We start from the raw sequence: 12,605 nt of genomic DNA on the forward strand, positions 1-12,605 counted from the left end.
TTAAATCCTGAAGGGTGTTGGTGTGAGTGAGTACTGGTTGTCTTTACTTAACTTTACTTCGTTTTTACCTCAATTTAATTAAAGCAATGCAATCTCATGGAGTAGCCAAACTGCCAAAGAAATACATCCACACCTTAGACCAAAGAGCTGGGCAGGGCATTATGTGATCCACACAATCAAAGTGCATTCAAGGTTTGTCCAACTTCAAATTTTTCACATTCAGAGACATTAGCAGGGTGTGTTGGAGAGCAGTTTGAATTGGTTCTTTAAAATGTGTGTTCTCCGAGTTTCTTTCCCGGAAAGCTTAACTTTTGCATATTTCCTTGATGAAATTTCTACATCTGCTTAAGACTTAATTGTGTTGAGATTTCAGTGATTGGGAAGTTAAAATGGGAGCTACATGTTTTTCCCAGAGCCAGACTGAACTGTCCTTCACCTCCCGGCTGCCCGTGAGGCTTCCTACTGGTGGCACCGATGTCCTTGCCCTCCCACACAAGCCTGTTTATTTCCACAGCAGCTGGCTGGGCGCTGCGTGCCCCGTGCCTGTGCCTGTGCTGCAGCACAGCTGTAGCCCCACAGCAATCAGGGACAGAGCCAATAAAGTGGGCAGAGGGAACCCAGGCCTATTTTGGAGGGTGCCTGAGGGTCAGGGGTCTCTGAGTGGCTGTGTGGAAGTACTCCAAGGAAGTATCAATTTGTTTTTTTGTTTGTATGTTTTAAAACAGGTGATTTTTATCTATTTATTGTTGCTTTATTTGGAGATAGTAAGCTTTGGGACCTCATTTTCTGTTATTCTTGCGGTGTTTTCCTACGTTTTTAATTTTCACCTCAGTTTTGCTGGCTGAAATCAAATAGGATATACATGTTTCTGGCTCCTTAGGAGTCCATTGAGTTGTATCTTCACCTTATATTGTGAAAGTATAAGGGAACCTTATAAAAAGTTGGCTGGAACTCAGTTTCTGATGCCTGCTGCTTAGTTGTATTCAGAAGTTGTGTATGAGCAAGCTTTTTTGTGGTATTTTTAATTTCTGTTCTCAATTGCTGAAAGGCTAACACAAAAAAACGTGAAGTAAAATCACTGGCTTGCACCCCGCTCCACTTAAAATATCCACAAAGTTTTGACTAAGCTTTGCCTTCCCTCTTCTCTTGTCATGGGTTTTGATAGCGTAGCTGGGTCTGCAGGCTCCATTTTTGACTTTTTTTTGGTAAGATGGTTGCTGCATTTTAATTTAGTTGAGTTGTGGAAGAGGCCCAAAGCCACCAAAGGCTGCCGGGGGCTGCTGGCCCTGAGGCCTCCTCAGCAGGTCCTGGTGGCACCATGACCGGCCGGGGGGCTGATGGCGCTGTGCTCTCTTCCAGCGCAGCTTCAACTGCCTCTGCGCCACCCTGACTGCTGCTCGAGCTCCTCGTGGACATGATTGTCTCAGTCCCAGCCCCAGAAGGAGTCCTGATGAATGCTGACAAAGGCAGGTGCCTCACTATATGTTCGGTTGCTAAAAATGTCTCCAGAAGGTTGTAAAAGTATCGTGAAAGGCGTTTGGGGCTTGAAGGAGGTTTTGCAGTTGCGGTGAGTTGTACTGAGGCCGGTGTTCTTGTTTGCTGTCTGATGTCATTTTGAGATGTGGATTGCAGCGATGGGCAATGGTGTTACTTTCAGTACAACAGGAGGGCTCAGCCAGCAGGTGTGGGCCCAGCAGTTGATGTTATTGAGATGGGGGCTTGCAAATGGCCTGGCTCCCTTAGTTTGTGAGGTGAATGCTAGAGAAAAGCAAAGCTTAGTGTGGTATTATTCCCTTTTTTTGAAGCCCAAAATAATCGTGCACTGTGTGCTTCTTAGAAGTGAGGATTTTGTATGCTCCTCTATGTATGGGGTGTTTTGGTTTGTAGTGGAAAGACCTGACTGTCAGTGCTCAGTGCCTGGTGCTTCAGCCTCCTGTATTGTCAGTGTCTTAGGTGTGCTTTGTTTTCAGAGGGATGTGGACGGATGAGGAGCCTTTTGGCTTACTTGGCTTGTGCTCTGTGGCAGTGAATACAAGTGTGACATGCAGGTTGTCTGGTTGTCATTCCTAGCTCAAGGTGTAAGGTCTAACTCAGACACCTCCTGATGCACTGGGGGCTTGAGGTGGGGCTCTGGGTGTGATGTGGTTTGACTAACTTAAAAAGAGTAGCCTTGCTGCACTAAGTATTTCTTCTATGCTTCTTCGTTAAACTTCAAAGCATGGAGGTTATACAAAATCCTTGTTATGAAATCCCTATTATTTTTCCTAAAGCGGAAACTATTTGGCTCCTAAAAGTAGTAATTATTTGGTTATGAGTATTGTCTTTTAACTTTATTCACACAGAACATCGAGGCAAAGCACTTGGGAATGAATCACAGAGTTGTAGGGGTTGGAAGGGTCCTTGAGATCATCGGGTCCAACCCTAAAGAATTCAGGAATGAAGGAAAAGAATGAGGGAAAAGCAGCTTGATCATTTATGTTGATACAATGTTGGTTGTGTTAATTCTGTTTTCAATATGAAAAATATACTTCTGAGGGACAACATAGAAGAATAGGGAGCTAGGATGTGGCTGTTTGTCTGCTCAGTGTTCTGTCTAGTCTCAGTGGTGTGCTAAACCTGAGTTGTTGGCATTTGGTGAGCCCACAGTGCTGGTGGGAAGAGGTACTTCATTGCTGAGCTTAGGTTTGTGGCTATAGCTGGCTATCAGAACAGTGCTACTGGTAAGTTTTACATTGAAGAGTTTTGTTTTATAAACAATTCTCAAACTAGCTCTGAATGTGTGCTTTTTTTCCATTCTATTGGGCTCAGCTGGGGACAGAAGAGCGGTATTGCTAACAAGCAACAAACATTTGGTATGGTTCTGGCCAACTTGTAAGTGCTCACAAAGAATAAATTAGAGCCCCTCCCCTAAATCTCAAGTGATGTAGCTTAATGATGTTTTAAATATGTTATTTTTCATGGTAACAACTTTCTGGCACTTTAAGGTTTCCTGCCTAACTATTAGGGATTGAATTATGGTTTATTATCTGATTATAGCAGGTTTTTCCTTCAGAAACATGTTAGACTGTACCAAGCTGTTAAAAAGAAGGTGGCATGATTAACCCAAGCAGGTGGCCAGCAGGGAAGACTTGGGGTAAAACTTCTTCACCTGGGATAGCTTCAGACTTGTTGCAGATGACTAATTCTGTGGCAATGGAAAAACCCTTCCTGGTGTGCTTTGGGCCATGGTTATGGTGGGAAAGGTTTGTACCACCAGCACCAGGCTGCAGCTCATCTACAGTGGGGAACTGAGCACAGCTGGTCACAGAACTTCAAAGCAGCTCTCAAAAAAACATACCACTCTTGCTTGATTTTTTTTTTTCATTTTTTTAATGTAGCATTAAAATGCTAGAATACTAGAGGAAAGCTGTATACTATCCAGCAAATAAGGCACATGTCGGAATGCCATTTTATGGACAATCCACAAGAGGTTTTACAGTCTGTTTAGCAACATAGTCACTCGGTAAGCAAGCAGTCATTTGGATTGCTGAAGCAGAACTGGTACCTCCGAGGCCTTTGTCCATAGGTTTTGTTTGTTTTAGCTGTACAAGTTTATTAACAGTTACAGAAAATGAAATTATACAAATAACCAACTGAATCTCACAAGGTCAATGGGTACAGCTAAACAAATGTAATAGTAATGAGGTTAATTTTTTTTAAAGCTGAAGAAATTCATAAGATACAGTGTTAGTTTTAGCACTAGTACACAATGCAGTGAGTGCTGTACTAAATAACCTTTTAAAGGAAACAAGAATCCAGTACAGGGTTGGGCAGACCTCCCATTTTAGCATGGTAAAATATCAAACTAAAAACCCAATCCTTCATAATATAATCAAACTACATGAAATGTAAAGTGTAAAAATGCTTCAAATACGTGCACATGCATATTCTATATTGCTATGAGTTCTAATTAAAATAAACATAAATCCCTACAATCATCTACTTCAATCCATTTCTCTTTCATCCTTTGATTAATATTATTGCTGTAGCCGGTACTGCATAGCTGAGCTCACAGTCTGCAAAGAGTTGTGAAAGTCGAGTTGTCAGACAGCATCCCAACCAACTTTTTTCCCCTCTCGCCGTGAAAAAGGACAAGAACTACCATTTGAAACTCAACACTTGTGCTTCAGAGTCTCTGAAAGCTGAGTCTCTGTGGTGCTTTCAGCATCTTCTGTCTCTCACAAGGTCATAAAGTGACAGTATACTTTTTCTCTCACTTGCTATATGTCTAGTGATAGCTTTTTCTAGCGATTCTTCCCCAAATACACATAAATAAAAAGTATAAGCATTTTCATATAAGTCTAAGCACTTGAATAATATATTGGTTACTTAATACTGATATTTTCATCCAAGGATAACAAAAACAATATGGCTTAAAGAATTGCAAGGTTTTTTGTCAGAATTATGTACCAACTTTCATATAATATTTTATGTAGACAATATTTCCTTCTTAATGTAGTTCTGTTGCATACTTTATACAGACAAAAGCATTGTAAAAAAAAAAAAAAAGTAAATTACTTCCATAAATATTTTCTTGAGGATACATCCTTAGTTCTGCAAAATACTTAAGAAAACTCTTACCTCTGTTAGTATCCTAGTTGAGAGGAAGGCCCTTCTGAAAGCTTCCAAGTTGTAAAAACTTTTCCCCAAAGAACAAACAATACTTTTTTTTTTAAAAAGGCCCTCAAATATATACAAAAAAGTTACTGCAAAGAGTTTCCAGATAAGATAACAATTCAGTATTACAAGAAATATTTGTAACCATTCAAAAATTTTAACATCTAAAAAGGTTTCCAAAATACACACATAGTATTAAAAAAAAAAAAAAATGAAAGAAACTCTATGTCAAGTATAACTCAAGATAAATACACATCTGCAAGTAAAACTGTAAAATACTTCATACAGGGGTAAACATTTATATCAATCATCTATAGCTAGTAACTGCACACGATTGTCCCTTTGAAATTCATCCTAGAAACACAAACCATCATCCCTATGTCTAAGATCTCAATCAGCCCTCTGAGCACTTCAGCAATATAGCAACATTAATGGACAGCAGTGGTTTTGCAGGTAGGAAAGATGTGTTGAAGCCCAACCAGGAGTGGAGTGATATCTTAAAGAATGATTTGGTATGGGGATAGTTCCATCACATTTTAAATGTTGGCAAAGGCAAGTGGAAAATGTATGTCAGTTCACTTAAATCATCAACATGTGTTTTTAAAATCATTGCATACTATTCGGTGGATAACCCTTAGGATCCACGCTAGGAAAGAAAATGCCATGTGACTGCAGGATGTGGAGGACTAATCTATGAATACTAACTTTTCCAAAAGCTCTTAGCTTCTTCATGGGTTAAGTAATTCTTCTTTTTGGAATAATGGCTAGAGCTTCACAAGTATGCAACCCATGTTTAATCTAAATTTCCTATTATACAAAAGGTAAAATATAGAGTACGTCTTGACAAAAGGCTTCTCTCAGACATACGTAACTTCACATTTTTAGTTTACAAACTGAGTCCCATATAATGGGGAACTTTAAAATACACTTATTTTCAGAAATAATATATACTCTTGTGTATTTATTTGAAATTAAAAGGCAACTTTGAGACAAAAAGGCCTCAAACTTGGTTTGTATGGCATTGTTTTATGTCTGTGGTAGCAGCAGTAGAAACTGGCTAAAATTGGGCAATCCTTTTAAGCTACAGGGATTTTTCTTCATTGCTACTAAATGAAGTATTCATAATAACCTATTTGGAGCTGCATCAAGTTAAAACAGCTAAAAGCCTATACATGCTGGTTTTGAATCATTGATACTTTTCTCCAGAACAGTGCCAATGCCAAAGACAAATTCCATGTGAAATGTTCTGACCAAGTGAAGAAACACATTTAGATTTTATTGAAGAAATGTAAGTTTAAAAATGTCCAAAAAGGGTCAAAAAGGTTGTTGGTGGGGAACAAAAGATAAAACTGGTGCATGCTGGATAGATCTGTTGGTGGGCAGACAACAGTAAGAATCTGATGAAGTTAAAAGTGAAGTTTGACAAATAAGTGCAAAGAGACAAACTTTTCTCGGGTATGCTCCCAAGAATACTCAATTTAGGGAGACTTGTGTGGATTTCAAGTTCTTTACTGGTCTGTGCTTCATTTCTGATAATTGTTTAATAATCCCTTTGAAGAAGACTAGCTGAAGATTTAGATGCAGAGCTAGTTAAAGAGAACATCAGCAAGTATTTGTAAAAATCCAAGTGGTAAATCAACTCATCGTCTTTCCAGTCAAAATATTAATTTCTAGGTTTTCTTTCTGGCAGTTTGGAAAGGTTAGGTCTACATGTAAATTACCTTTTAAAAAAAAAAAAAGTCAGATAAATGAAATTTACATCTTATAGTCAATCTTTTTTCTATTATTTTGGATGCTGCAAACCTTAGGCAGGGATGAATGGAGGGACCTTGTGCGTGGGCTGCTTCCAGCCCCAGGAGGGTTTGCACGGAGAGTTAGGCAGGACAAACCATGGTAGTGTTGCTCCTAGATTTTTCCCTGCATTTTGTTCTTTATCTGCTCTTCCCCAACATGAGTGCGGGGGAAATAAACCTGTTTTCTTGTTGTTTTAGATTTACTTGATATTACTTCAACACTTTGTGTCTCCTGCCTAGGATAATATCATGATATAAATATTGAACTTTTAACTACGCTTTGAATAATTACTATTCTACAGCAACTGATATTAATTACATTGAAATTGATCATGTGTATCTTTAGGAACCTTATTTTAAAATAAAACCTAAAAGTCCATCAGCTAAAAGCACCACCATGCAGTGTTGAATCTGGATAAACAGTTCATAGGAGGGCTCTGTCATGAAAATCATGACAATTGCATATAATGGTATTTTGTAGTAAGCTTTTGTTCAGAATCTGGTGATATGCTGTGTATCAATGTAGCTGTGCTGAGGGATGTGCTGTTTCACCAATTTAGTGGTTACCATTAGACAGGAAGCATGTCAAAGCAAAATGCTTGGTAGCAACATCTGAGTTTCAGGTTAGAAAACAATTTTCTTATTTTGATCTGATGGAGTTTCTGTACTTGTCCTTTAGATGGATGTGAAGCATCAAGGAGTATTTTGTTCATGTACTATTAAGTGCTCAAAAGGAAAAAACAGATCTGGTTTCATATGTTGTTCTTTCAACATCAGGCATGCTTGAAACAAAATATCAAGAGTAATGCTAGAGGTCAAACTTTGAAAATCCACCCCTAAATTCACCTGCATATTTTCTTCATTTTTTTATGGACAAGTTAGTATCATTGCTCAGAGATTCTCTCTAAAGTAACTTTTGAGTCTGTGCAAAACAACGCATTTTTTTTTTTTTGAAAATGCTAAAACTGCATATCTTGACTGATGCAAATAAAATCTGTTATTAGTGTTAAGTTTCAATAATATTATTCTTCAGCTATTTTAGTTGATAGAATTTTCACTGGGCAAAATTAGTTTCCAAGTGATTAATTTTAGTTAATATTTCAGCATTATATAGCCTTTCTCATGCAGTGATGTCAAAGCTCTAGTAGATATTACATGAGCCTCACAGCATTATTATCCTGTGAGCCTCACGGTATTATTATCCCCATTTTGCAGCTGGGGAGACTGAGATCCAGAAGGATCTTGTGACTTGCCCCAAATCAGTGACCTGCTGAAAGAATCACGGTCAGAAGCAACAAATCCCGATGTTTTTCCGTTGAACAGTAGGCTGACCTGGGCTTACACAGAAATAAAGAAGTTTGCAAGATATATAGATAACCTTTCCACCAGAATCAGCAGAAACAATTTTGCCCTGTTTATAGCAAAGCAGGGAAATAGTGGAAAATTTCACCTCAGGGCAAATTTGTGAAGAGCTTCACATTTCCTATAAGAATGCTCAGTAAGTATTCAATTTGCTTTACAAGAGCTTGACTGTACATACTTAGTTACATCTTGGTATTGCTTGGCAGAAAAAACCCTCTGTATTAGCATTATGGAGTTAATCCTCAAAACAGATTTAATTCACATCAAGTTATTTAGGACTTAAAATATTGCTGCTAGGTATCATTCACACTAACCAATCTCTCTAAAGGAAATTTCACAAAAATAGAAATTGTTGATTAAAAAATAAAACACAAACCATTATCCCTGTAATTTTTCTTAGTAAGTTACGCAACTGAATTGCTTGTTGTGTCACTGTACTTATATAGACAGACAAACAGGATACTGTCTCGAGGTACTTTCATTTCATGGTATTTTCCAATCCCTGATGAGATACTTCTTTGCAACAGGATGCCCCTGCCCAAAGTTCTACCTGAAATGGGAAAACCAAATATAACTCCTACATTGCTTCTAAGGTATATAGGTGTATCAGGAAGACAGAAGTGGGAAGGTTACATAGAGTGCTCTTCATGCCTCATAACACCCTTATGGCTAAAAAGTTTTTGTTATAACAATTTGTACAGTAGAAAACAGGACATAAAAATACTTCCAGAAAGTGGCTTTAAAACTACTATAAATAGTAAGTTTGGCTAATCATTTAATTAAGGGTTTGGGGGACAACTTTAAACATTCTTATCCCCCGTTATTCACAGTAAATTTAGTGTGCTTTCAGCCCAATGAATAGCCGATATGCATACAGGGACCATTGTAGCAGAATTATATGACAAGAGAAGGATCTGTTAGTCACACAAGCAAGCCAATTTCATCTCCTCCAAAAACCTCTTGGAATCCTTCCTGATGCTCTGGGTCCTGTTATGGCATTCCCTTTCTACACAAACCACACCCTCAAACAATTATTCACTTTTTTTGGCCACATCCTGCAAAAAAAAAGATTTTGCCTAAGCCCTGCCCAAATGACACTAACAAATAGAAAAGTCCAAGAAAGCAGCAGCACAAAACTCTCAGACTTTCTAAAACTCGGAAAACAATGATTTTCCTTCTTTTATGTTGTGGCTTGTTTAATCTTCCTTTGTCTTGTCATATAATAGGAATAATGTTCATGTTGTGGGTGAGTGCTTGCAATTAGTGGCCCCACAGTTATTTAACCTCTGCAAAACCCATTTATCACATATTCCCTGTCAATGTTACATCTTGCCTAATGAATAATACTTCATTTCACCTGGCCATGATATAGGGTCTGTGTAAACAATCAGCAGAACCCGCAGGTGTGGTTCTGTTGTGAACACTATCAGTAATGCTTCTATAAATGTGTACATATATATGTAAGTTTACATATGTATGTATACGAATTCACCATAGTCCTGTAAATACCTGTTGCATGTGTGTGCATACACAGGAGAAATACTACATTCTGTTACTGTAAGGCATACTATTAGGTTATAGATAGGCAATATTGGCAATTATTTTAGCTTTTATCTTGTTTTGTTGTGTTGCTGTTGATCGCGTGCTGCCAGAGGATCTTTCAGGATGATGGGGACGGGAAGAGGCCACTTGGAAGGTTTATTGCACACGGCGGCAGTAGTAGCCCAAAACTTTGCACTTCTCACACAGGTGCTGGGGATGTTCTTTGCTCTGGTCTGAAACATCCAGGCCATCCGGCTTTTCCAGGGGTCTCTGCAACAAAGAAAGAAAATAGGATTTGGTCCAAGGTTTTGTCACTGAGTCTTAGTCTTTGCTGCGTGTTTTAAACCTCCTTTTATGCTTGACAGAGCTTTCTTGTAGCAATTACAAAGGTTCTGCATTTCTTTCCCGAGCAGACCAAATGTTTTCAGTTCTTTGCTTTGTAGGGGAACGGAGTGCCCTCACAACCTCAAATGCTGTTCTTCATAACAGTGGTGCTTATTTGGCTGTAGGTGTTACTGACAGCCTGAGCGGGGGAGTGGACTTGTGTGGTCACATAACTATTTATTCCCTTGGCTCCAGTAACTGAGCCCTCCCAAAGGCATTAGCACCTCACGCATGGGAATCCTGTTGCCCAGCAGTGCCAGGAGGGGGTGACAACAGTAGGACCAACTGCTGCTGCAGGAAAACTGTCTTACAAATGCACTGATACTACACAGGGAAGTAAGGTCTTTCCAGTACTCAGCCCCATATTTCTGAGGCTGAATTTTTTGAGGTAGAGCAGCTGCAAAGCTATTAATGAAAAAACAAAGCACAACACAACCTCTGCAATGAACCTGACTAATGAATTGACTTCATTTAAATAACACTTGTGGAGTCACAGAGCTGGCAGTATGTTCAGCTAAACAAGGGAACAAAACTGCTTTGATTCTAGTAATCTTTGCTCTTTAATTTTGCATGACATGTAAGGAGTTTCACAATCACTATGAAAATGTTAAATACTTCAGTAGGGTTGTTTGTTTGCAAAGTCTCATAGGTGAAGTGGTGATAGAGGTGTGAGGTGGAACATCATAAGGTGTGCAGATTTTTGGAAAACAAACAAAATGCCCTAACATGATTCCTGTTTCCTTGAAATGTACCTGAAAAACCATTTCATTGCTCCATGCATTCCTGTGGGGAACATAGTGGTTGTTCTGTGGGACTGTGGTAGAGCCAGCACATGGGGTGAAATTGAAAAAGAAGCCCTAAGCCTCTCCCAGTTCTCATAAAGGTAGCAGACCATGGCATACCTTTTCTTAGTGTGGTTCTTGCAGTAAAGGATGGATATATATAAATCAGAGTTGTGGCCATTTATCATTCTGTACTTTCGCTAAATAATAGAAACTTACCTTGAGCAGTAAAACCTTAAAGTACACCTAGTCCTTTCAGTTCCCTAGGTATTATAAGTTCTTCATTCCAAAGCCACCCACCTGAGACCCCCATGGATAGGGAGAACAGAGCCTTCTGAAACTTCTTTGCTACATAACACTGCAGAACTGTTCACAATGCAGAAAATGGAAGGGTTTCCCAACTTCCAGTGGTTAAAATGAGGCAAAATATGTGTTTCCTATTATCCTAAACAAGGGATGTCTGCAACTTCTTGCTGTGATCAGTTGTATTGAATTATAAGCGCAACACTTCTGTTACAGTTAGTAGAAAGAGTATGGGAGCAATTCAGTGGGGATTGACAATGGTTTGTTACTGACTCAAGATTCTTCCCCATGATATGTTGCCTGAAGTTTTCTCTTTCTGGCAGTTTGAAGTCATTTACAATCTCATTGTAAGCTGAATTTCCTGTATCAGGTAGGGGGTGCTTGGACCTGTACTGGTGGGGGTTGACGAGGGAGGATGGACCCCTTATATCCTCTAAAACTCTCAACCCCCCTGCATCCTTGCTGTGTTTTGAATGACTTGTTGGAAGTCAGTACGTATGGATTTGAGATCACAATTGATAATACTGAGTTTAGGCTTGCAACCCAACCACTACTGCACACTGGGCTTCAACAACAACAGAGGCAAGTTGAATAAGCTTATTTGGTCAGAAAAACTTCTGCCCTTCTGCTTCTACTGCTTATTCTGCCAACATCTACCCACAAATTTTCTTAAAGAATTTGCATGACATAAATCTGGTCATAGATGATGCCCAGGTTCAGGAGCCCCAAGAGTTAAATTATTCTCCTCAATGGGGAATTTTAGAGCTTTGAAATGCTACACTTAAAACAGGCTATTTGACTCAGCTCTGATTGCTTCTACATGCTAGCTGTGCTCTGATTAAAGAGAGAAAATACAGCAGTTATCATGTTTATTGATATAAGCCAGATTTTTTTAATACACATGGCCTTGGGAATCATTTTTCCTGGAAATAGTGCAAAGGACATTGGGAATGCCTTGAAGCGCCAAGAGTTTTTGGACTGCTTTCAGAAACAATAGCTCTCCGTGGTTTGCTTTCCCCCTGCGTTGATTGAGCTCAGCTTTTTGGCCCGTGAAGCATTCCGATTTCAGCAATGTTATTGTTACCAGTGTGTTACGACACAGGCTGGGAGAGAGGGGTTACGGACGCAGGAAACCAGGTTGCCAAGGGCCAGCTGGAAGGAGCGGAGCAGAGCTGAGCTGGGGCTGGGCTTCTGGGGGGCTCTGGAGCTTTGAAACTCCAGCACTGCTGGTGGGCTCGCCTAGTTTGTGCCCTAAAAACCGTGTCAACCCAACTTTTACATGAAATGAAGTCCTAACTTATCTCTGTGTGCTTTATGGGTTTCCTGTAATGATTAAAAATAATAATAATAATAATAAAAAAAACAACCCTGCAGACACTCTGTGACACAACTATTCTCTTGCTGCTGCTGTTTCTTATCCCTGATGGTGCAACCTTGTTTAAGGTAGTGCCTTTACACCCTTTCTATGTTCCTCAATGCTGTGCTAAAAGGGCAGGGCATGAAAAAGCCAAAGAGCTGCACATCTGCTGAAGGAGGACTTCGTGGCCACAGGTAGTTGAGGCTCACCTGGGGCAACTCTTGCCAGCTTGGCTGTGGTGGAAGCAGAGGGGAAGGAGAAGATGCTGACCACAACAAGGGTCTGGCAGGATTGGGCTGTTTGATAGCACCTATTGATTTGGGGGATTGTTTGAATGATGCGGAAGGTCTGCATAGCTGTGGAGTCTGTGGGAGGCTCGCTCCTGACCTTCCTGGTACTCCTGGTTCAGTGCTACTGCTGAGAGGG

General features: G+C 39.7%; 1 protein-coding gene across 1 annotated transcript in view; it reads right to left on the reverse strand.

Moving 5' to 3' along the window:
- Positions 1-3,357: 3,357 nt before the first annotated feature.
- Positions 3,358-12,605, reverse strand: part of ZCCHC24 (zinc finger CCHC-type containing 24) — a 111,457-nt gene continuing 102,209 nt past the window's right edge. Inside the window, exon 4 of the mRNA XM_082764355.1 lies at positions 3,358-9,623. Within this exon, the coding sequence (XP_082620481.1) occupies positions 9,510-9,623 (114 nt within the window). The 3' untranslated portion in view covers positions 3,358-9,509. The remainder of the gene's footprint in view (positions 9,624-12,605) is intronic.

This window comes from Aythya marila (genome assembly GCF_965140915.1).
Source record: "Aythya marila genome assembly, chromosome: 7".
Classification (NCBI taxonomy): Eukaryota; Metazoa; Chordata; class Aves; order Anseriformes; family Anatidae; genus Aythya; species Aythya marila.